The 26,485-nt window shown below is 43.0% G+C and overlaps 1 protein-coding gene across 1 annotated transcript in view; it reads left to right on the top strand.

The window, feature by feature from the left end:
- Window positions 1-11,872, top strand: part of LOC115157960 (26S proteasome non-ATPase regulatory subunit 1) — a 123,511-nt gene extending 111,639 nt beyond the window's left edge. The window contains exons 23-25 of the mRNA XM_029706336.1: window positions 3,016-3,177; window positions 4,643-4,807; window positions 11,041-11,872. Coding sequence (XP_029562196.1) covers window positions 3,016-3,177; window positions 4,643-4,789 — 309 coding nt within the window. The 3' untranslated portion in view covers window positions 4,790-4,807; window positions 11,041-11,872. The remainder of the gene's footprint in view (window positions 1-3,015; window positions 3,178-4,642; window positions 4,808-11,040) is intronic.
- The last annotated feature ends 14,613 nt before the right edge of the window (window positions 11,873-26,485 follow it).

The raw sequence follows: 26,485 nt of genomic DNA, 5'->3' as shown, positions 1-26,485 counted from the left end.
ACCGACACATCGGGGACGCAACTGTGCGTATCCTTATCCAATTCCGAGGTGCATATTGAAGGTATTGGAAGAACTGGCCATTTTACTTTTCGTCGGCCAACAAAATTAGTAGGCCTAACAAACAGCAAAAGCACTAGCCTTTGTCAATCTACTATCCCCCATAGTACAAAAGTTGACCTATTCTGTGCGAGAAATAAATATTACAAACATAGCCTGGGACAGTTGTGGGATGCGATAATTACTACTAGCATCAACAAAAACTTTTTTACGCAATATGGCTGATGCAGCATATGAATGTTTAGCTGTAAATGTTGATAAACTATTAGGCTATTCACCTTATAGCGCAGCAATGTGCACATGGCAGTAGGCTATAAGCAGGAATGTTCCATTAACAGGAAAACACTGATCAAAAGTGACCACAAATGCCACTATGCATGTAATGCTAATGACCATTAGCAGCATCAGAGCTCGGAGAAGCCTAATTACCGTGACTAAGCAGTCACATGGAATTTGACGGCCTGCATGACTCGTGACCGCAGGTGTGGGGGTAATACGGTAACCGCAACAGCCCTATGCACAACTCCAATTGAGGTTTAGGTCTTGGAGAATATTTTGAACCAAATAAACTCAGCAAAAAATGAAACGTCCCTTTTTCAGGACCCTGTCTTTCAAAGATAATTTGTAAAAATCCAAATAACTTCACAGATCTTCATTGTAAAGGGTTTAAACACTGTTTCCCATGCTTGTTCAATGAACCATAAACAATTAATGAACATGCACCTGTGGAACGTTAAGACACTAACAGCTTGCAGACGGTAGGCAATTAAGGTCACAGTTATGAAAACGTAGGACACTAAAGAGGCCTTTCTACTGACTCTGAAAAACACCAAAAGAAAGATGCCCAGGGTCCCTGCTCATCTGCATGAACGTGCTTTAGGCATGGTGCAAAGAGGCATGAGGACTGCAGATGTTTCCAGGGCAATAAATTGCCATGTCCATACTGTGAGGCGCCTAAGACAGGGAGACGGGACGGACGGCTGATCGTCCTCGCAGTGGCAGACCACATGTAACAACACCTGCACAGGATCGGTACATCTGAACATCACACCTGCGGGACAGGTACAGGATGGCAACAACTGCCCGAGTTACATCAGGAACGCACAATCCCTCCATCAGTGCTTTGACTGTCCGCAATAGGCTGAGAGAGGCTGGACTGAGGGCTTGTAGGCCTGTTGTAAGGCAGGTCCGCACCAGACATCACCGGCAACAACGTCGCCTATGGGCACAAACCCACCGTCGCTGAACCAGACAGGAATGGCAAAAGTGCTCTTCACTGACATGTCGCAGTTTTGTCTCCCCAGGGGTGATGGTCAGATTCGCGTTTATTGTCGAAGGAATGAACGTTTCACCGAGGCCATTGAGTACGTCTGGGACCTGTTGGATCGGAGGGTGAGGGCTAGGGCCGTTCCCCCAGAAATGTCCGGGAACTTGCAGGTGCCTTGGTGGAAGAGTGGGGTAACATCTCACAGCAAGAACTGGCAAATCTGGTGCAGTCCATGAGGAGGCGATGCACTGCAGTACTTAATGCAGCTGGTGGCCACACCAGATACTGACTGTTACTTTTGATTTTGACCCCCCCTTTGTTCAGGGACACATTATTCCGTTTCTGTTAGTCTTGTTCAGAACTTGTTCATGTCTCAGTTGTTGAATCTTGTTATGTTCATACAAATATTTACGCATGTTAAGTTTGCTGAAAATAAACGCAGTTGACAGTGAGAGGGCATTTCTTTTTTTGCTGAGTTTACAATGCTTTTAGTTTTATATGTATTTAAGACCAAGTTATTGTTAATCACATATTCTGGTACTGACTAACTCCTTATTTAGAATTTCAGTGAGCTCACTGTCTGTAGGTGCTGACATGTTGTGTGAATTCATTCTAGCTTTGTGTAAGACCAGTGGCAAATCATTTGTAAAAATAAAGAGTGCTGTACATATCTGATGTTAGAAGAACTTCAATTGAAGAACACTCTCCAACCACATGATGGCAGGTGATGTGAAGCAAATATTATTAAAGGCTGCGCTGAAATCAAACAATACAGCTCCAGCTATCATCTTATCCATTTATTTTAACCAATCATCTGTCATCTTAGTCAATGCAGTACAAGTTGAATGCCCTTATCTATATGCATGTTCAAAGTCAGGAGTTGTTCTCTGAAAAATAGCATTTTGTTTTGTCAAACACAATTCTCTCCATCAGTTTACTAAGAACAGGCAGCAAACTGATAGGGCGGCTGTTAGAGCCAGCAACGGGTGCTTTGTTGTTTTTTTTGGCAGTGGAATTACTTTAGCTTCCTTCCACACCTGTGGACACACTCCTTTAGATTTTGGTTAAATATATAGCAAATAGGGGTAGCAATACAGTCTGCTACCATTCTCAATAGTTTCCCATCAAGGTTGTCGATACCTGGTGGCTTATCATTATTGATGGATAACAATAGTTTTTCCACCTCTCCCACACTAACTTGACCAAAATAAAGTGTGTCCATTTCAGAGAAACGGAAAGTCATCCACTAAAAAAGACAGGCCAAAGAAGCTTGTAATATGAACTTATTTTTCATGCCCGCTCCCCCCCACAGGACCTTGTACCATTCAATAACTCAGACCCGACACACAGTGTCTTATAGAGGGGGAGTTTGTTGTATTGTTTGGATAGTTGAACAGTGAGATTGTCTTGCGCGGGGTGCTGCAAATCGCCTAACAAATCACTGGCCACCAAGTGCAACACAACAGATAAGCTGTATCACCCATCTCAAAATCAACGCATCTTCCAGAGTTGAAACTTTTCGGTTGTCGGGAAACGTGTGACATGAAAAGCCCACTTTATTTCGGGGTTACGCTTATTGCCATTGATATCTATTGTATTATCCAATGCATTTTGTAGTCACTGAGTCATGGGTTTTCCTCAGGAAGAGGGGGGAAAACGCTTAGCATTGTTTGTGTTTGTTGGACTCTCAGGAGGTACAGGAGGCTGAGAAGGAGAAGAAAGATGAGGAGAAGGAGAAGAAGAAGGAGCCCGAGCCCAATTTCCAGCTTATGGAAAACCCAGCCAGAGTGATGCCCGCCCAGCTCAAAGTGCTCAACATGCCCGAGACGTGCCGCTACCAGCCCTTCAAACCGGTACGTACTGTTGGTGTGGGATTTTTTATATTTTTTTGTGTTTCTCGGTCCAGCAATGAAGCTGTCTTTTATCAGACATCTTTTATTTCTATTTAGTCTAAGATTATAACCCCAGATGGTTTGGTTTTGGACCACTGAGTCTTAACGTTGCCGGCATTACACCACTGGACTCTGCCAAGCGCAAAGTGTTGACCGGTTTCCACAGTAAATAAAATGAGATATATGCATTATGCAGTCACCCGCACACTTATCGTAATCCCACTCCTATAAAGAGGAGCATTGTCTGGTTACGTGTAAAATCAACAAGTCGAGCTAGGACCAATTATCATATGACACAGGTGCCTCTTTGCTCTCGTCGATCTTCTAAAACATTACACATTTAGTTTTTTGTATGCAACCTTGAGAGGTATTTATTTAAATTGAACCTTTATTTAACTAGGCAAGTCAGTTAAGAACAAATTCTTATTTACAATGACGGCCTACCCCGGCCAAACCCGGACGACGCTGGGCCAATTGTGCACCACCCTATGGGACTCCCAATCATGGCCGGATGTGATGCTGCGTGGATTCGAACCAGGGATTGTAGTGACGCCTCTTGCACTGAGATGCGGTGCCTTAGACCATTGCGCCACTCGGGAGTCTTGTTTTAAGACCAATACATCTATTGTTGCGGGGTCAGGGTGTGCCTCCCACAGAATGTCCCTCCATTTTGTGACTATTTAATTTCACCTCTCCCATAAAAGACAATCAGAGCACTGTTCCAAAGACCTTGTAGTGTGGTCTGTAAGTAGTTTAGTGTTAGCTTAGCTGCCCAGTGATAATGTAGGAGTTAGAATCAAGCCTGTGCAGTGCTCACCATGCTAGATGCTTTAGTGGACCTGAAATGCATCATATCTTTAACAACCATATCTATAACACTGCTGTACAGTGATAACAAAGCTGCTTGATGTACAGTACAACCACTCCGATGGCAATTTGATAACTGAGTATGACTGAGGCAGCCATCCCCTCAAAATCCTCACAGGCAGACCGAGAGACTGAAAAAATACCTGTTCCTTCTTGCAGTCACGATAAATCCCTTCACTGTTATCCATCACTTTGTCTGTGGATTGTTTTTGAAAGATCCTCTATCACTTCTCGGCTTCAGAGATTTACGTAGACATGAGCCTTCTGTGAAACCTTGTGAAATGTGTCCAATTATTGCATAAGCCTGCTAGTCAGTGTTGACAGTGGAGAGTGGGTGAGTTTTAAACAGTATGAGGTGCAGTGTGTTCTCTTGAGTTGAGATTATCGTGGGGCAGGTGGGTGATGTTTGATGGGGTGTACTGATCAGTCGGGGAGGCAGACAAGGTGTTGGGTGTTAACACAGCACGACACCGCCCTTGAGATCAAAAAGACACTCGTCATTGGTCAAACAGCCTACAGTCGCTCATGCCATTGGTCCGTGTCCCCTGTCTGTTTTCAGCTGCACACTGGTGGCATCATCATCATGAAAGACACCAGCGAGGAAGATGAGGAGCTGGTGGAGCCTGTCTCCGCCCACGGCCCAAAGATCGAGGAGGAGGAACAGGAGCCGGAGGCCCCTGAGTCCTTTGAGTACATCGATGAGTGAACGCCCTCCGCGTAAAAGGTATGTATGTGTCTTACACCAGTGTTTATCAAATGATGGATCTGGATCCATTGATGGTTTGCAGGTAATTCATAATGGTTTCTCTCTGAAAGAGTGGGTGCTGGTTAGAAACCGGTGTTGTTGACCAAAAGCTGTAGATGGGTCACATTGCTAAAATATTTTAGAACCGCAACCCCATTGGATCTGTAGTCTAGGGGTACATACAGTGACCATTCTTCCCCCTTTGTGTAAGAACTCAAACTTTCAGGATCAAGCTGCCTGAATATGTAATATTACCTTGTAATTTGCTATACAGAGCAGTGAGGCAGTCTCAGACAGAGTTGCTCTGCCCCATCGCTGGTACAGATATAACAGAGAGAGGTAATGGTACAGTGCAGGTCTTTGGGTTTTTGTTCCCATGCCTAACCTGGCTCGCACCCATCGGTGCCTATGGAATGTAAACAATGCTGCCATTTCCAAACTACAACCCCTGAGGGTTGCACAGCAAAGAGTGAGCCGAGATAGATTGTTTTGTCCGTCTTGGCCATCAGCACACTTATGTTTGTCTTGGTCCCAATTACTTCACATGAAGGCTTGTACAACATCTTAAAAAAAATACAATTAGGGGATGTTTAGATAGTGTTATGCCTTTTGGGATTAGAAATGCTCCTGCTCTGCATGTAAGAGGATTTGAAATACACACCACTGTGGTTATCTTAATGAATTGTTTTAATGAACATCTTTAAATTATCATATTGAAAAGCATCATTTAACCTCCCTGGGCAAGGTGGGACGTTTGCGTCCTAGTCAACAGCCAGTGGAATCGTGTGGCGCGTAATGCAAATACCTCATAAATGCTATAACTTCAATTTCTCAAACATATGACTATTTTACACCATTTTAAAGACAAGACTCTTGTTAATCTAACCACACTGTCCGATTTCAAAAAGGCTTTACAGCGAAAGCAAAACATTAGATTATGTCAGGAGAGTACCCAGCCAAAAATAATCACACAGCCATTTTCAAAGCATGCATATATGTCACAAAAACCAAAACCACAGCTAAATGCAGCACTAACCTTTGATGATCTTCATCAGATGACACTCCTAGGACATTATGTTATACAATACATGCATGTTTTGTTCAATCAAGTTCATATTTATATCAAAAAACAGCTTTTTACATTAGCATGTGATGTTCAGAACTAGCATACCCACCGAAAACTTCCAGTGAATTTACTAAAGTACTCACGATAAACGTTCACAAAATATATAACAATTATTTTAAGAATTATAGATACAGAACTCCTTTATGCAATCGCGGTGTCCGATTTTAAAATAGCTTTTCGGTGAAAGCACATTTTGCAATATTCTGAGTAGATAGCCCGGCCATCACGGCGAGCTATTTTGACACCCAGCAAGTTTGGCCCTCACCAAACTCAGATTTACTATAAGAAAAATTGTATTACCTTTGCTGTTCTTCGTCAGAATGCACTCCCAGGACTTCTACTTCAACAACAAATGTTGTTTTGGTTCGAAATAATCCATAGTTATATTGAAATAGCTCCGTTTTGTTCATGCGTTGAGGTCAGTATCCGAAGGGTGACGCGCCGGCGCATTTCGTGACAAAAAAATTCTAAATATTCCATTACCGTACTTCGAAGCATGTCAAACGCTGTTTAAAATCAATTTTTATGCGATTTTTCTCGTAAAAAGCGATAATATTCCGACCGGGCGACGTTGTATTCGTTCAAAGAGAGAAAGAAAAACATGGAGTCCTCTCGTGCATGCGCGCTCCAGTGTCAGTGTTCCCTGCCTGACCACTCACAAAAACTCTGGCTGTTTTTCACCCAGAGACTGCAGAGCTCTCATTCCACTTTCTGGCGCCTTCTGAGAGCCAATGGGAGCCTTAGAAAATGTCACGTTACAGCAGAGATGCTGTATTTTTGATATAGATGCCCTAGAAGGACAACAAATTGTCAGACAGGGTACTTCCTGCATGGAATCTTCTCAGGTTTTGGCCTGCCATATGAGTTCTGTTATACTCACAGACACCATTCAAACAGTTTTAGAAACTTTAGAGTGTTTTCTATCCAAATCTACTAATTATATGCATATTCTCGTTTCTGGGTAAGAGTAGTAACCAGTTTAAATCGGGTACGTTTTTTATCCGGCCGTGAAAATACTGCCCCCTAGCCCCAACAGGTTAAGGAAAAGAAAACAAATCTGAGCAAAAAATACATGCAACAATTTCAAAGATTTTACTGAGTTACAGTTCATATAAGGAAATCAGTCAATTGAAATAAATGTATTAGGCCCTAATCTATGGATTTCACTTGACTGAGAATACAGATATGCATATGTTGATTAGAGGTCGACCGATTAATCTGAATGGCCGATTAATTAGGGCCGATTTGACGTTTTCATAACAATCGGTAATTGGCATTTTTGGACACCGATCATGGCAGATTACATTGCACTCCACAAGGAGACTGCGTGGCAGGCTGACTACCTGTTATGCGAGTGCAGCAAGGAGCCAAGGTAAGGTGCTAGCTAGCATTAAACGTATCTTATAAAAAACAATAAATCTTAACATAATCACTAGTTAACTACACATGGTTGATGATATTACTAGTTTATCTAGCTTGTCCTGCGTTGCGTATAATGCAACGCGGTGCCTGTTAATTTATCATTGAATCATAGCCTACTAAGACAAACAGGTGATTTAACAAGCGCATTCGCGAAAAAAGCACTGTTGTTGCACCAATGTGTACCTAACCATAAACATCAATGCCTTTCTTAAAGTCAATACACAAGTATATATTTTTAAACCTGCATATTTAGTTAATATTGCCTGCTAACATTAATTTATTTTAACTATAGAAATTGTGTAATTTCTCTTGCGTTCTGTGCAACAGAGTCAGGGTATATGCAGCAGTTTGGGCCACCTGGCTCGTTGTGAACTGTGTGAAGTCTATTTCTTCCTAACAAAGACAGCCGACTTCGCCAAACTGGGGAGGATTTAACAAAGCGCATTTGCGAAAAAAGCACAATAGTTGCACGAATGTACCTAACCATAATCATCAATGCCTTTCTTAAAATCAATACACAGAAGTATATTTTTTTTAAACCTGCATATTTAGTTGAAAGAAATCCAGGTTAGCAGGCAATTATAAACTCGGGAAATTGTGTCAATTCTCTTGCGTTCATTGCACGCAGAGTCAGGGCATATGCAGCAGTTTGGGCCACCTGGCTCGTTGCGAACTAATTTTACAGAATTATACGTAATTAGGACATAACATTGAAGGTTGTGCAATGTAACAGAAATATTTAGACTTATGGATGCCACCCGTTAGATAAAATACGGAAAGGTTCCGTATTTCACTGAAAGAATAAATGTTTTGTTTTCGAAATGAGTTTCCGGATTTTACCATATTAATGACCTAAGGCTCGTATTTCTGTGTGTTATTATAATTAAGTCTATGATTTGATATTTGATAGAGCAGTCTGACTGAGTGGTGGTAGGCAGCAGCAGGCTCATAAAGCATTCATTCAAACAGCACTTTCGTGCGTTTGCCAGTTCGCTGTGCTTCAAGCATTGAGCTGTTTATGACTTCAAGCCCGAGATTATCAACTCCCGAGATTAGGCTGGTGTAACCGATGTGAAATGGCTAGCTAGTTAGCGGGGTGCGCGCTAATAGCGTTTCAATCGGTGACGTCACTCGCTCTGAGACCTTGAAGTAGTTGTTCCCCTTGCTCTGCAAGGGCCGCGGCTTTTGTGGTGCAATGGGTAACGATGCTTCGAGGGTGGCTGTTGTCGATGTGTTCCTGGTTCGAGACTAGGTAGGGGCGAGGAGAGGGAAGGAAGCTATACTTTTACACTGGCAATACTAAAGTGCCTATAAGAACATCCAATAGTCAAAGGTATATGAAATACAAATGGAATATAGAGAAATAGTCCTATAATAACTACAACCTAAAACTTCTTACCTGGGAATATTGAAGACTCATGTTAAAAGGAACCACCAGCTTTCATATGTTCTCATGTTCTGTGCAAGGAACTTAAACCTTAGCTTTTTTACATGGCACCTATTTCACTTTTACTTTCTTCTCCAACACTTTGTTTTTGCATTATTTAAACCAAATTGAACATGTTTCACTATTTATTTGAGGCTAAATTGATTTTATTGATGTATTATATTATGTATTAATTAAAAATAAAAGTGTTCATTCAGTATTGTTGTAATTGTCATTATTACAAATAAAGAAAAAAATGTTGACCGATTAATCGATATCGGCTTTTTTGGTCCTCCAATAATCGGTATTGATATCGGCGTTGAAAAAGCATAATCGGTCGACCTCTAATGTTGATCACAGATACCTTAAAAGAAAGGTAGGGGCGTAGATCAGAAAACAAGTTAGTATCTGGTTTGACCGTCATTTGGCTCATGCAGCGAGACACACATCTCCTTTTGCATAGTTGATCATGCTGTTAGCTGTGACCTGTCCCACTCCTCTTCAATGGCTGTGCGAAGTTGCTGGATATTGGCGGGAACTGGAGCAGGTTGTCATACACGTCAATCCAGAGCATCCCAAACGTGCTCAATGGGTGACATGTCTGGTGAGTATGCAGGCCATGGAAGAACTGGGACATTTTCAGCTTCCAGGAATTGTTTACAGATCCTTGCGACATGGGGCCGTGCATTAAGTTTACAGACGACACAACAGTGGTAGGCCTGATCACCGACAAGGATGAGACAGCCTATTAGGAGGAGGTCAGAGACCTGGCAGTGTGGTGCCAGGATAACAACAACCTCTCCCTCAATGTGATCAAGACAAAGGAGATGATTGGGGACTACAGGAAAAGGAGGACCGAGCACGCCCCCATTCTCATAGACGGGGCTGTAGTGGAGCAGGTTGACAGCTTCAAGTTCCTTGGTGTCCACATCACCAACAAACTATCATGGTCCAAACACACCAAGACGGTCGTGAAGAGGGCACGACAACACATATTCCCCCTCAAGAGACTGAAAAGATTTGGCATGGGCCATAGATCCTCAAAAAGTTCTACAGCTGCACCATCGAGAGCATCCTGACTGGTTCTACAACTGCTACAGAGGGTAGTGCAGACAGCCCAGTACATCACTGGGGCCAAGCTTCCTGCCATCCAGGACCTCTGTACCAGGTGGTGTCAGAGGATGGCCCTAAAAATTGTCAGACTCCAACCACCCTAGTAATAGACTCTTTTTTTCAGTCTCTCGGTCCCAGCTTTGATGCACCTGTACTGATCTCGCCTTCTGGATGATATTGGGGGTGAACAGGCAGTGGCTTGGGTGGTTGTTGTCCTTGATGATCTTTTTGGCCTTCCTGTGACATCGGGTGCTGTAGGTGTCCTGGAGGCAGGTAGTTTTAAGTTATTGTCCCCAGCACAAGGTGCACCTGTGTAATGATCATGCTGTTGAATCAGGGTTATCTTGGCAAAGGAGAAATGCTCATTAACAGGGATGTAAACAAATGTGTGCACAAAAGTTGAGAGCAATACGATTTTTGTGCATGTGGAACATTTCTGGAATCTTTTATTTCAGTGTATGGGACCAACACTTTACATGTTGTGTTTATATTTTTGTTCAGTATAAAAAAAAAATGTTTGACACATTGAATTTGGCATTACTGCTATTAGCCAATAGAAACACATTGCATAACAGATTCACTACATGGAAGAACAGATTGTCCCAAATAAAACAATATAAATTGTTCTGAAGTGCCTGTCCTATATCTGAGATATAACAAAGATCAGGAAGCTATTTGTATTTATTTACATTTTATTTAACTTCTTATTTAAGGCATTAAACTATCCCCATATATACTTACAATGGTGAATACCATCGTGTTTGTGGGAATTCTCATAATAGTTTGTAGGCCAAACCGTTTGGACGCTTTAGACTTTTTCGTGAGAAGACCGGTTTTTGAGACGTCTCATGGTCTGACCACTCTAGCACTGCCACCTTTTACCGCAGATGCGGAAGGGTGATATCGGCGGATGTGATGGATTGAGATGCAGCCCATGCAAAAAAACATCTCTAGATTTCCGCAGGGCCACGGACATTGTAGAAGGGTTAATAAACATTGAAATATAGATAGGCCTAATTACCATAACTTTCTTGTAAAAACAAGCAATGAATTAGGTGTTTTGTGATCAAACACAGCCTATTCAGGTCGTATCCTTTTAACTGCTTTGGCCTTTCTATTCCACAGGTGGCGTTACGAGGCTTCTACAGGAAGAATCTTGACATCCCAGCATGCATCTCATTGCCCCCGTCCCCCGCGTCCCTCTTTTACACGGTCCTGTCCTGGCCCCCTTTGTCAGACAGGGAATGTTTTACATTCTCTTGTTAAATGGTCTAATTTTCTGTCAGTACAATTAAAAATGTGTGTGTATATATATATATATATATATATATATATATATATATTGGAGAATGGAGCATGTGTGGTTATTTTTGTTCCTGCATGTGCTGCGTGTACATAGCGTAATCCCTCTAATCCTACACATTTAGGCTAGTTTACATTCTCTGAGCAGTTTTTCCTCATCACAGTCTGCCCATCAGCCGGGCCGCCTCAGCCTGCCATTATTCCGCCCAGTTTAGCTTACTCCTTATCATACCAAGGGCTTGATGATACACACAGTCACATTGCATTTACAAGGACATACTCACCTACGCTTAGAAATACAGGTCTAATTAATATAAACAGACATCGCAACTGAGGTTTTTGGCTGCATAATGCAAACTGTTAACACTTGTTGATGGAAAGACAACTAACTAAATGAGGCTGTGTATAATTGAGTTTCAGTGGCACAGGGTATTTCTATTTCCCCAGTTGGTTTTGGTTTTATTTGTTTATATGAACGACTGTGGAATGCCAGTTGGGGGTATGGAGGCAACGTTTGATATTTAACATGAGAAGCAACTGTTAACTTTAAGGTAATTTGTATTTAATGAGTGGCTGCTGTTAAAATGTGCCCTCTTTATTCCATTGTCATCTGGGGAAGAGATGAGAGTTCTCTTGAAATGTCGCTGGGCAAGAATGAATGAAGCAAGTGTGGAAATTAATTAATCTTAATTGAAATACATTCCAGGTGACTGCCTCATGAAGCTGGTTGAGAGAATGCCAAGAGTGTGCAAAGCTGTCATCAAGGCAAAGTGTGGCTACTTTGAAGAATCTCAAATAAAAAATATATTTAGGTTTAACACTTTTTTGTTGTTGCTTACTACATGATTCCATATGTGTTATTTCATAGTTTTGATCTCTTCTCTAGTATTCTACAATGTAGAAAATAGTAAAAATAAAGAAAAACCCTTGAATGAGTAGGTGTCCAAACTTTTGACTGGTATTGTATATCATAAAGAGCACATGTTCACCTTAATAAATAAATAAAACATTTCCCATCAACAGGTTAAATAAAAATACTATACTAAGTGCCTAATAAGAGCCAAATAAACATGGTTGATGATTTTAATCTTAAATCAACAATAAATCCCCTTGTGACAGGGAATGGAAGTTTGTTGTGTGCAACAGGGGGTGGCAATTGAATGCAAGCTTCATAAAAAAAATGTAATTGTAAAACCCAGCTAGCACAGTGGATCTGGGCCGATTCCGGCTGAGAGTCAGACTCGGCCGACGTCATGTGGCTTGGGTCTGGGCTGCCTTCGGCAGTATTACTTATGGCTAGGATGCGGGGATTGAGCTCAGGCTGATTCTGGTGAGAGTTATCTTGCCCAAATGTACAGTTGAAGTCGGAAGTTTACATACACCTTAGCCAAATACATTTAAACTCAGTTTTTCACAATTCCTGACATTTAATCAGAGTAAAAATTCCCTGTCTTAGGTCAGTTAGGATCACCACTTTATTTTAAGAACGTGAGATGTCAGAAAAATAATGGAGAGTGATTTTAATTTCAGCTTTTATTTCTTTCATCACATTCCCAGTGGGTCAGAAGTTTACATACACTCAATTAGTATTTGGTAGCATTGCCTTTAAATTGTTTGATTTGGGTAGCCTTCCACAAGCGTCCCACAATGAGTTGGGTACATTTTGGCCCATTCCTCCTGACAGAGCTGGTGTAACTGAGTCAGGTTTGTAGGCCTCCTTGCTCGCACACACTTTTTAAGTTTTGCCCACATATTTTCTATAGGATTGAGGTCAGGGCTTTGTGATGGCCACTCAAATACCTTGACATTGTTGTCCTTAAGTCATTTTGCCACAACTTTGGAAGTATGCTTGGGGTCATTGTCCATTTGGAAGACCCATTTGCGACCAAGCTTAACTTGCTGACTGATGCCTTGAGATGTTGCTTCAATATATCCACATAATTGTCCACCCTCATGATGCCATCTATTTTGTGAAGTGCACCAGTCCCTCCTGCAGCAAGCACCCCCACAACATGATGCTGCCACCCCTGTGCTTCACGTTTGGGATGGTGTTCTTCGGCTTGCAAGCCTCCTCCTTTTTCCTCCAAACATAACGATGGTCATTATGGCCAAACAGTTCTATTTTTGTTTCATCAGACCAGAGGACATTATTCCAAAAAGTACGATCTGTGCAGTTGCAGTTGCAAACCGTAGTCTGGCTTTTTTATGGCAGTTTTGGAGCAGTGGCTTCTTCCTTGCTGAGCGGCCTTTCAGGTTTCCTCCAGCATCTTCACAAGGTCCATTGCTGCTGTTCTGGGATTGATTTGCACTTTTCGCATCAAAGTACGTTCATCTCTAGGAGACAGAACGCGTCTCCTTCCTGAGCGGTATGACGGCTGCGTGGTCCCATGGTGTTTATACTTGCGTACTATTGTTTTGTACAGATGAACGTGGTACCTTCAGGCGTTTGGAAATTGCTCCCAAGGTTGAACCAGACTTGTGGAGGTCTACAATATTTTTTCTGAGGTCTTGGCTGATTTCTTTTGATTTTCCCATGATGTCAAGCAAAGAGGCACTGAGTTTGAAGGTAGGCCTTGAAATACATCCACAGGTACACCTCCAATTGACTCAAATAATGTCAATTAGCCTATCAGAAGCTTCTAAAGCCATGACATCATTTTCTGGAATTTTCCAAGTTGTTTAAAGGCACAGTCAACTTAGTGTATGTAAACTTCTGACCCACTGGAATTGTGATACAGTGAATTATAAGTGAAATAATCTGTCTGTAAACAATTGTTGGAAAAATTACTTGTGTCATACACAAAGAAGATGTCCTAACCGACTTGCCAAAACTAGTTTGTTAACAAGAAATTTGTGGAGTGGTTGAAAAACAAGTTTTAATGACCTAAATGTATGTAAACTTCCGACTTCAACTGTATATATTACTTGGGGCTTGGGCCGATTCTGGTGAGTGTTATCTGGCCCAAAGGTATTACTTGGGGCTCGGGCCAATTGGGGCTACTCTCTGGCAGATGATTACATGGGCTGCTTTATATAATTAACATTTATTTTGCCATATTTTCTCATTGTTTCTGTGATCAAAAAATACAATTAACATTTAAATGAAATTCTTTAGGAGTCCTGTGTAGTCACAACTTGCAGACTTGTTTACGCTGCTGTGCGTTTTTGTTGCCGTTTTTACTTTGCTACCTGACGGTTTTTACTTTTTAATTACCGTATATTTTTACTTTTTCCCTCACTCAACTTTTTTTTCATTCAACTTTCCTACCCCGGAGGTTTTATCTGGACATGGTTCGTCAGGACTTCAAACAGCCGAAGCTAAGTAACATTAACATGATGCCTTCTAATTGCAGTCGTTGTACTCATAATATACAGGAGAACGATCGCCTTACGGCAAGGATAGCTGTGCTGCAAGCCCAGCTTCAGACGCAATCGTTAGGCAAGGGTCATTTCAGTGTAGGAAAGGATGAAACAGTGTCTGTGCCACCAGCAAGTACAGATAGTAACGTTAGTATAAACCCCCTCGCACGGTCCCCGCAGCCGGACATCTTTCTCATGGTGTCTGGAGGGAAACGCTGTAGGAATGCTCAACCGGTGTCGCTTATTCAGCCGACAGAAACTTTCAACCGGTTCTCCCCGTTAAGCGAGTCGGAGTCGGAGGCCAAGACTTCTCTGGTCTCTGCTCCTCCCGTTGTGGGGTCTGAGACGCCGACGGCTCCCACCATTAGCTCTGACAAATTGAAAACCCTAGTCATTGGCGACTCCATTACCCGCAGTATTAGACTTAAAACTAATCATCCAGCGATCATACACTGTTTACCAGGGGGCAGGGCTACCGACGTTAAGGCTAATCTAAAGACGGTGCTGGCTAAAGCTAAAACTGGCGAGTGTAGAGAGTATAGAGATATTGTTATCCACGTCGGCACCAACGATGTTAAGATGAAACAGTCAGAGGTCACCAAGCGCAACATAGCTTCAGCATGTAAATCAGCTAGAAAGATGTGTCGGCATCGATTAATTGTCTCTGGCCCCCTCCCAGTTAGGGGGAGTGATGAGCTCTACAGCAGTCTCACAACTCAATCGCTTGTTGAAAACTGTTTTCTGCCCCTCCCAAAAGATAGAATTTGTAGATAACTGGCCCTCTTTCTGGGATTCACCCACAAACAGGACCAAGCCTGGCCTGCTGAGGAGTGACGGACTCCATCCTAGCTGGAGGGGTGCTCTCATCTTATCTACGAACATAGACAGGGCTCTAACTCCTCTAGCTCCACAATGAAATAGGGTGCAGGCCAGGCAACAGGCTGTTAGCCAGCCTGCCAGCTTAGTGGAGTCTGCCACTAGCACAGTTAGCGTAGTCAGCTCAGCTTTCCCCATTGAGACCGTGTCTGTGCCTCGATCTAGGTTGGGCAAAATTAAAAATGGCGGTGTTCGCTTCAGTAATCTTACTAGTATAAAGACCTCCATTCCTGCCATTATTGAAAGAGATTGTGATACTTCACATCTCAAAATTGGGTTACTTAATGTTAGATCCCTCACTTCCAAGGCAGTTATAGTCAATGAACTAATCACTGATCATAATCTTGATGTGATTGGCCTGACTGAAACATGGCTTAAGCCTGATGAATTTACTGTGTTAAATGAGGCCTCACCCCCTGGTTACACTAGTGACCATACCCCCGTGCATCCGGCAAAGGCGGAGGTGTTGCTAACATTTACGATAGCAAATTTCAATTTACAAAAAAAAAAAAATGACGTTTTCGTCTTTTGAGCTTCTAGTCATGAAATCTATGCAGCCTACTCAATCACTTTTTATAGCTACTGTTTACAGGCCTCCTGGGCCATATGCAGTGTTCCTTACTGAGTTCCCTGAATTCCTATCGGATCTTGTAGTCATAGCAGATAATATTCTAATTTTTGGTGACTTTAACATTCACATGGAAAAGTCCACAGACCCACTCCAAAAGGCTTTCGGAGCCATCATCGACTCAGTGGGTTTTGTCCAACATGTCTCTGGACCTACTCACTGCCACAGTCATACTCTGGACCTAGTTTTGTCCCATGGAATAAATGTTGTGGATCTTAAGGTTTTTCCTCATAATCCTGGATTATCGGACCACCATTTTATTGCGTTTACAATTGCAACAAATAATCTGCTCAGACCCCAACCAAGGAAGATTAAAAGTCGTGCTATAAATTCTCAGACAACCCAAAGATTCCTTGATGCCCTTCCAGACTCCCTCTGCCTACCCAAGGACGTCAGAGGACAAGAATCAGTTAACCACCTAACCGAGGAACTCAATTTAATTTAAAAACATCTGTCATAAGAAACTAGCTCCCTGGTATACAGAAAATACACGAGCTCTGAAGCAAGCTTCCAGAAAATTGGAACGGAAATGGCGCCACACTAAACTGGAAGTCTTCCGACTAGCTTGGAAAGACAGTACCGTGCAGTATCGAAGAGCCCTCACTGCTGCACGATCATCCTATTTTTCCAACTTAATTGAGGAAAATAAGAACAATCCGAAATTTCTTTTTGACACTGTCGCAAAGCTAACTAAAAAGCAGCATTCGCAAATGGAGGATGGCTTTCACTTCAGCAGTAATACATTTATGAACTTCTTTGAGGAAAAGATCATGATCATTAGAAAGCAAATTACGGACTCCTCTTTAAATCTGGGTATTCCTCCAGGGCTCCATTGTCCTGAGTCTGCACAACTCTGCCAGGACCTAGGATCAAGGGAGATACTAAAGTGTTTTAGTACTATATCTCTTGACATAATGATGAAAATAATCATGGCCTCCAAACCCTCAAGCTGCATACTGGACCCTATTCCAACTAAACTACTGAAAGAGCTGCTTCCTGTGCTTGGCCCTCCTATGTTGAACATAATAAACGGCTCTCTATCCACCGGATGTGTACCAAGCTCACTAAAAGTGGCAGTAATAAAGCCTCTCTTGAAAAAGCCGAATCTTGACCCAGAAATTATAAAAAACTATCGGCCTATATCGAATCTTCCATTCCTCTCAAAAATTTTAGAAAAAGTTGTTGCGCAGCAACTCACTGCCTTCCTGAAGACAAACAATGTATACGAAACGCTTCAGTCTGGTTTTAGACCCCATCATAGCACTGAGACTGCACTTGTGAAGGTGGTAAATGACCTTTTAATGACGTCAGACCGAGGCTCTGCATCTGTCCTCATGCTCCTAGATCTTAGTGCCGCTTTTGATACCATCGATCACCACATTCTTTTGGAGAGATTGGAAACCCAAATTGGTCTACATGGACAAGTTCTGGCCTGGTTTAGATCTTATCTGTTGGAAAGATATCAGTTTGTCTCTGTGAATGGTTCGTCCTCTGACAAATCAATTGTAAATTTCGGTGTTCCTTAAGGTTCCGTTCTAGGACCACTATTGTTTTCACTATATATTTTACCTCTTGGGGATGTCATTCGAAAACATAATGTTAAATTTCACTGCTATGCGGACGACACACAGCTGTACATTTCAATGAAACATGGGGAAGCCCCAAAATTGCCCTCGCTAGAAGCCTGTGTTTCAGACATAAGGAAGTGGATGGCTGCAAATTTTCTACTTTTAAACTCGGACAAAACAGAGATGCTTGTCCTAGGTCTCAAGAAACAAAGAGATCTTCTGTTGAATCTGACAATTAATCTGGATGGTTGTACAGTCGTCTCAAATAAAACTGTGAAGGACCTCGGCGTTACTCTGGACCCTGATCTCTCTTTTGAAGAACATATCAAGACTGCTTCAAGGACAGCTTTTTTCCATCTACGTAACATTGCAAAAATCAGAAACTTTCTGTCCAAAAATGACGCAGAAAAATTAATCCATGCTTTTGTTACTTCTAGGCTCGACTAATGCAATGCTCTACTTTCCGGATACCCGGATAAAGCACTAAACAAACTTCAGTTAGTGCTAAATACGGCTGCTAGAATCCTGACTAGAACCAAAAAATTTGATCATATTACTCCAGTGCTAGCCTCCCTACACTGGCTTCCTGTTAAGGCAAGGGCTGATTTCAAGGTTTTACTGCTAACCTACAAAGCATTACATGGGCTTGCTCCTACCTATCTTTCCGATTTGGTCCTGCCGTACATACCTACACGTACGCTACGGTCACAAGACGCAGGCCTCCTAATTGTCCCTAGAATTTCTAAGCAAACGGCTGGAGGTAGGGCTTTCTCCTATAGAGCTCCATTTTTATGGAATGGTCTGCCTACCCATGTGAGAGACGCAGACTCAGTCTCAACCTTTAAGTCTTTACTGAAGACTTATCTCTTCAGTAGGTCCTATGATTAAGTATAGTCTGGCCCAGGAGTGTGAAGGTGAACGGAAAGGCTGGAGCAACGAACCGCCCTTGCTGTCTCTGCCTTGTCGGTTCCCCTCTTCCCACTGGGATTCTCTGCCTCTAACCCTTTTACAGGGGCTGAGTCACTGACTTACTGGTGTTCTTCCATGCCGTCCATGGGAGGGGTGCGTCACTTGAGTAGGTTGAGCCACTGACGTGGTCTTCCTGTCTGGGTTGGCGCCCCCCCCCCTTGGGTTGTGCCGTGGCGGAGATCTTTGTGGGCTATACTCGGCCTTGTCTTCGGACGGTAAGTTGGTGGTTGTAGATATCCCTTTAGTGGTGTGGGGGCTGTGCTTTGGCAAAGTGGGTGGGGTTATATCCTGCCTGTTTGGCCCTATCCGGGGGTATCATCGGATGGGGCCACAGTGTCTTCTGATCCCTCCTGTCTCAGCCTCCAGTATTTATGCTGCAGTAGTTTATGTGTCGGGGGGCTAGGGTCAGTCTGTTACATCTGGAGTATTCTCTTGTCTTATCTGGTGTCCTGTGTGAATGTAAATATGCTCTCTCTAATTCTCTCTTTCTCTCTTTCTTTCTTTCTTTCTCTCGGAGGACCTGAGCCCTAGGACCATGCCTCAGGACTACCTGGCATGATGACTCCTTGCTGTCCCCAGTCCACCTGGCCATGCTGCTGCTCCAGTTTCAACTGTTCTGCCTGCGGCTACGGAACCCTGACCTGTTCACCGGACGTGCTTGTTGCACCCTCGACAATTACTATGATTATTATTATTTGACCATGCTGGTCATTTACGAACATTTTAACATCTTGACCATGTTCTGTTATAATATCCACCCGGCACAGCCAGAAGAGGACTGGCCACCCCTCATAGCCTGGTTCCTCTCTAGGTTTCTTCCTAGGTTTTTGGCCTTTCTCAGGAGTTTTTCCTAGGGAGTTTTTCCCAGCCACCGTGCTTCTTTCACATGCATTGCTTGCTGTTTGGGGTTTTAGGCTGGGTTTCTGTACAGCACTTTGAGATTTCAGCTGATGTACGAAGGGCTATATAAATAAATTTGATTTGATTTGATTAGTATTTTAGTATTTTGATGCTTTGTGCAAGGCAATTGATAAGCATTAAAAACTTTGGATGGAACTTCCAGAGTGGCACAGCGGTCTAAGACACTGCGTCGCAGTGCAAACTGCATTTCTACAAATGCTGGTTCGAGACCTGTGCCGGCCGTGACCGGGAGACCCATGAGGCGATGCCAAATTGGCCCAGCGCTGTCAGAGTTAGGGGGGGGTTGGCCGGCCGGGATGTCCTTGTCCCATCGCGCTGTAGCGACTCCTGTGGCGAGCTAGGCTCATGCACGCTGACACGATCACCTGGTGTATGGTGTTTCCTCCGAGACTAAATGTTTGTGGATGGGTATAATTTACATATATAATAGTAATATTTAAAATTACTAAATTGGGTAATTTTGTATACATTTACTTAAATTTGCATCGGGTCGCTTCTGGGGGGATTCTGGTAAGATGCCGGCAAAGTTGGCTGAATTCCGGTAGACGGAAACGGCCCGATGTACTTGGACCGATTCTGGGCAGTCATTCATTTTGATTCCGGGCTGAGTCCGACACCCGATTCTGGGCCGATTCAATCAGTTCGTGACCCCCGGAATTAAAATAAATAAATATATATTTCACCTTTTTTTAACCAGGTAGGCCAGTTGAAAAGAAGTTCTCATTTACAACTGCGATCTGGCCAAGATAAAGCAAAGCAGTGCGACAAAAACAACAACACGGAGTTACACATAAACAAACGTACAGTCAATAACACAAAATAGAAAAATCTTTGTACAGTGTGTGCAAATGCAGAAGAGTAGGGAGGTAGGCAATAAATTGGCCCTAGAGGCGAAAATAATTACAATTTAGCATTAATACTGGAGTGATAGATGTGCAGATGATAATGTGCAAGTAGAGATACTGGGGTGAAAAAGAGCAAGTAATAATATGGGGATGAGATTGTCAGGTGTGCTATTTACAGATTGGCTGTGTACAGGTACATTGATCGGTAAGCTGCTCTGACAGCTGATGCTTAAAGTTAGAGAGGGAGATCTAAGACTCCAACTTCAGAGATTTTTGCAATTCATTCCGGTCATTGGCAGCAGAGAACTGGAAGGAAAGGCGGCCAAAGGAAGTGTTGGCTTTGGGGATGACCAGTGCAATATACCTGCTGGAGCGCGTGCTACGGGTGGGTGTTGCTATGGTGACCAGTGAGCTGAGATAAGGCAGGGCTTTACCTAGTAAAGACTTATAGATGACCTGGAGCCATTGGGTTGGGTGACGGATATGTAGTGAGTGCCAGCCAATGAGAGCATACAGGTCGCAGTGGTGGGTAGTATATGGGAATTTGGTGATAAAACAGATGGCACTGTGATAGACTACATCCAGTTTGCTGGAAAAGGAACGCTTCTGGGCCGATTCCTCATTGCTAGCTGGGCAGGGTTGATGTGTTATGCTCGATCCGCTCAGTTTTCCACCAGAAAATGTCAAAGAAGAGTAGAACCAGCTCACCTGCTTTTACACTATGATTTATAGATGTTCAATGTTTCTACTGAAAATAGTTTCACCGTATTAAATCGACAGTTCAGTTCACGTAACAGGGTTGACCTTAAAAACCTCTTAAGCTGACATTCCCCGCGAAATCTGGTACTAGAATTACTTAAATATCTATATGTTTACATGAGTTAAAACATCAATAAAATAACTAATCTTCAGAAATGACAGTCAAAGTCACAAAATAACTAGGGCTTTACAATGATGGTGAAACCTTGAATAAATGGGTTGAAATCTTCCTAGAAGTCAGAGGGTGCATTTATTCAAGGTTTCACCATGTCAAAATGCTGAATCTTGATTTATTGAATTCTAAATGTGGTCTATTTTAAAGGGCACTTCATGTAATATAACAGGCTTTTAAAATGCAATATTGGAGCACAGTTTCTACTTAAAATATCAAAGGGATGCAAAGGGCACTCTTTTTGTGGAACGACTCAAATGCATGTTTATTATAGAGGGAATGTTAAGCTTTTGGGAAACGATAATAATGGGCAGTTTTTCTGCATGATATGGAACTCTGGGGATGAAAGTATTGGTACTTAAATTTGTATCCATAAAAACTAGTGGAAAAGTCCATTGCTACTCGTTAATTGCTTGTCAGAAATGTTTTGTAGCTGTCAATTCCCATTAATGAAATGGCTTGTCAGTAATATTACCAGTAGGTTTTTGGCCCAGACATTGAGTCATGGAAGTCTTCATAATAGCCTTTTATTGAGAGTGAGAGTTCCTCATTCCTAAATCTTTACTCATGTGAGTCCGGACTCTATTCTTTTCGAGGTACAGTTGCTAACATCATTCACCATCTGGGAATACACAACTAATGAGATTGTAAATGCCTCCCTTAACTAATGGACTATCGAAATCCTGTTCTGATTATAGACTGAGCTAGTCACATGGACCAAATTGTGGGTTTGAGGTGTATACCTAACCTCAAACAACACACGACGCTATAACACCCTGTACTCCCCAACTGACAGGAGGAAATGTTTAGTCACACTATGAGCCTCCCTTCTCTCCACCCTGTTTCCCAAAGATGAGCGGACTGCCAACGTTTCACTTCCCGTATGTCTGTTCTATGCGGGTGGAATATTGTAGATTTCTGGGAAAAAAGTGGAAAATCATCTCAATTCCTGGAAGAAACTCATACATTTTAAATAGTTAACATTGACTTTAATGTTTATTTCATCTTAGCTTTGCTTGTTTTCTTCTTCCTCAACATCCTATCCTTGGCGCTCACTTATCTGACCAAGTAATTGAACAGAGTAATGACGTGCGCACACAAACCCTCTCCATCATCACTTAAGTAATCAACCTTTTTATGACCCCAGTATTGCCACATGGAATAATTCTATAGGTTCTATAATTCTATATCAACTCTAACCATGAATTTGTTCAGTGACCTCATGAACTCTTCCTGTAACCTTAACAAGTTCTAAACCAGGAACTTGTCTTTATGAATCAATATCCGGAGCAACATCGTCCTTTTCTAAAATTGGTGGGTTATGGGGGCAAAATCACAACACCATACAAGGCAAAAAAAAATTATTCTAAGGTTGTGTCCAGCCAGGCCAAAGCTGTAAACCCTGGGGAGAAGTTATGGGCAGGCAGTAGACCGGCGCCTCCAGTGCCTGTCAGCAAACTGACAAACAAATGAGGGCAGGGGAGGAGAAATGGAAGGAACGAGTAGCACTGTGCATACCTTTTGGCGTTCTCGCCCGTTTAGTCACCGTCTGCTGGAACATTGGTGAGTAAGTGTCGATGAAAGGACGCTGGCTCAACAGCATACTCATGTTGTTTAGGCAAACGAGCAGACCCACCAGATTAGCATGGGCCAGTAGTCTTCGGAGAGGAGGGTTGTGAAATTGAGTGTGTGGCTATGGAGCTGAGTGCAGGGTCCCAGCATATTCGCTTGATTTATGGGCCAGCAAGTGACGTGTAGGTGGTTCACGGGACTCTGGACAGGGCAGACTGTTTTGACTCCTCTTGATAAGTCTTGAGATGGAATGGGTGGGATGTTGTGGATCTTGGCTGATGTGGCCTGGTATCTCTGATAACTAGAGGGCAGAGTGCATCGGACATCCCATTGGGACAACGATCATCAAGAAAAACATGAAGAGATGACCCATCATGAAGTGATGATAGCACAAAACTGAATGTTCATCATGCTGAGGTTTGTTTGCATGCCTGCATCATCATTTCTTCTGAAGGACTTGGCTAATGTTCTTCACATGAAAACAAAATCGAGCCATGCATACTTACTTTCTCCCCAGTTACAATAAACGTGCAACTGAGTTCAGTGCTCTTCTTTATCCTGCAGCTTTTTCACTGGAGGTTACGACCTAGTTTGCATCACAAGAGTGGCTGTGCTCACGCGAGCTAGCTTTCCCTTGTTTATGAAGGGCTTACAGTGCATTCAGAAAGTATTCAGACCCCTTTACTTTTTCCACATTTTGTTATGTGAAAGCCTTATTCTAAAACTGATTTTCGCACATCAATCTACACACAATTCCCCATAATGACAAAGCAAAAAAACATTTTTTTTTTAATTGTTGCAAAATACCCTTTACTCAGTACTTTGTTGAAGCACTTTTGGCAGCGATTATAGCCTCGGGTCTTCTTGGGTATGACGCTACATACTTGGCACACCTGTATTTGGGGAATTTCTCCCATTCTTCTCTGCAGAACCTCTCAAGCTCTGTCTGGTTGGATGGGGAGTGTCGCTGCACAACTATTTTCAGATCTCTCCAGAGATGTTCGATCGGGTTCAAGTTCGATCACTGGTTGGGACACTCAGAGACTTGTCCCAAAGCCTAGGACACTCAGAGACTTGTCTTGGCTGTGTGTGTAGTGTCCTTGTCCTGTTCGACTGGGGTGAAGGTTCACCTTCTGAGGTCCTGAGCGCTGTGGAGCAGGTTTTCATCAAGGATCTCTCTGTACTTTGCTCCGTTCATCTTTCCCTCGATACTGACTAGTCTCACCAGTCCCTGCCACTGAAAAACATCCCCACAGCATGATGCTGCCACCACCATCCTTTACCGTAGGGATTGTGCCAGGTTTCCTCCAGATGTGACGCTTTGCATTCAGGCCAAAGAGTTCAATCTAGATTTCATAAGACCAGAAAATCTTGTTTCTCATGGACTGAGTCCTTTAGGTGCCTTTTGGCAAACTCCAAGCGGGCTGTCATGTGCCTTTTTACTGAGGAGTGGCTTCCGTCTGGCCACTCTACCATAAAGGCCTGATTGGTGGAGGTCTGCAGAGATGGTTGTCCTTCTGGAAGGTTCTCCCATCTCCACAGAGGAACTCTGGAGCTCTGCCATCTGGGTTTGGCGGATGCCAGGAGAACGCTACCTGTCCGAATGCATAGTGTCAACTGTAAAGTTTGATGGTGGAGGAGGAATAATAGTCTAGGGTTGTTTTTCATGGTTTGGGCTAGGCCCTTTCCTGTTTCAGCATGACAATGCCCCATGCACAAAGTGAGGTCCATACAGAAATGGTTTGTCGAGATCAGTGTGGAAGAACTTGACTGGCCTGCACAGAGCCCTAACCTCAACCCCATCTAACACCTTTGGGATGAATTGGAACGCCGACTGCGAGCCAGGCCTAATTGCCCTACATCAGTGCCCGACCTCACTGATGCTCTTGTGGGTGAATGGAAGCAAGTCCCCGCAGCAATGTTCCAACGTCTAGTGAAAAGCCTTCCTAGTAGAGTGGAGGCTGTGATAACAGCAAAGGGGGGACCAACTCCATATTAATGCGCATAATTTTGGAATGAGATGTTCGATGAACAGGTGTCCACATACTTTTGGTTATGTAGTGTATCTAAACATAAGCCTGAATTCCATACCTCACAGAACAAGTATGAAAACCTCCTGGCCATGATATTACATACTTCCATAAAAGTTGTATGGTAAAAGCTGATTGACCCAAAGGAGGGATGTCACTAGGGCTAGACTTGCCAGCCTTCACTCTCTCCAGCTTGGGTTCCCCACCCCTGGCAGAGAGGGGTGTTCTGGGGTCCTCTGAACAGCTGGAGGCCAGACCTGTGATGAGTGGACTCAATTTTCCTAGCTGGAGCAGCCTGCTGGAAAGGCTGACCGCTGGCTGCTCACTGGGGTGTGAAGGACAGGCCTCCGGGAAGCCCTCTCTCATAAAAAGTCTCCTCTAAACGAGAGGGGCAACAGTGCCGGCCCATTTTGGGAACCTAGACATAAACAGCTGAACTGCAGAATGAAGTAGCAAGTGAGAGGAAGAGGAGGGGGTGGAAGGACTGTATAATATTCTACACGTCCTCCACTTTTCATCCCCCCTCTTTGTCAGGAAATGTGGTGGAGGACGAAGGATTTGCGGTATGAAAGAATGCCTGCAACACTATGCCTATTCATCCTGGCCGTCCATTCATCATCAGCATTTAGAAAATACAGGCAGGACTGTTTGGATTCCCCTCGCAGGCCCATTACAAAATATGAAACCCTAGCCATTCTTTCTGAGTGAACTCATGAGCAGTCTACCCGTTAGTGCTGTTAGCTTGTTGAGCTGTGGGTCTCGGGAGTTAGAGGTGAAGAGAACTGAGGCCTACCGCTAATGAGGTGTATACATCAAGGTCTGAGCAGGAGTTGTGTCCTGTCAAGCCATTGTCTATGACGCCTCAGTCTCTGCCTCTGGTTCCAGTAGATTAAGTTATTACCTGGTCTTGTGACAGTTGGCTTTATCCTGAGGGGTAAGGATCCTCCTTTTGTGCATGTTTGAAGAGCAAAAGTAAGCTTGTGTGTGTGTGTGTGTGTGTGTGTGTGTGTGTGTGTGTGTGTGTGTGTGTGTGTGTGTGTGTAATCTGCAGTGTTGTATAAAAGGGTCATTCCACGAAATGAGGCCCTTTTGTGCCTGTTATATTAAATTAAGTGCCCTTTAATATAGACCACATGTAAAATTCAATGTATCTGTTTTTAATATGAATACAAAGTTGCTAAAGTGCCAAAATTCTGCATTTTGGTATGTCCCTCTGAATTCTAGGAAGATTTTAACCCACTTAACCCCAGAAGTTTTTACCATCATTGTAAAGCCCTACTTATTTTGTAGCGTTGACAAAATCATTTGCGAAGATTATTATTTGTGATTAGTGATTCATTTTAAGGACAAAAAAAATGTTTTAATATGGTGAAACTATTCCTTTTCAATGTTTTTTTCCCCAAAAAGAAACACTGAACATCTAATAGTAAAATTATAGTGTAAAAGCGTTGAGCTGGTTCTACTGTTTTTTGTGTGCTTTTTTTGTTGCCATTTTCTGGTGTTTTGTGGTGGAAAACTGAGTGTGTCGAGCCAGTCTCTGCCCAGATAGCTGTAGACCCTGGCAGGCT

The sequence above is a fragment of the Salmo trutta genome, chromosome 22 (genome assembly GCF_901001165.1).
Source record: "Salmo trutta chromosome 22, fSalTru1.1, whole genome shotgun sequence".
In the NCBI taxonomy this organism is placed as follows: Eukaryota; Metazoa; Chordata; class Actinopteri; order Salmoniformes; family Salmonidae; genus Salmo; species Salmo trutta.
The sequence above is the reverse complement of the archived record's forward strand: the minus strand, read 5'-3'. Positions and strand labels throughout refer to the sequence as shown.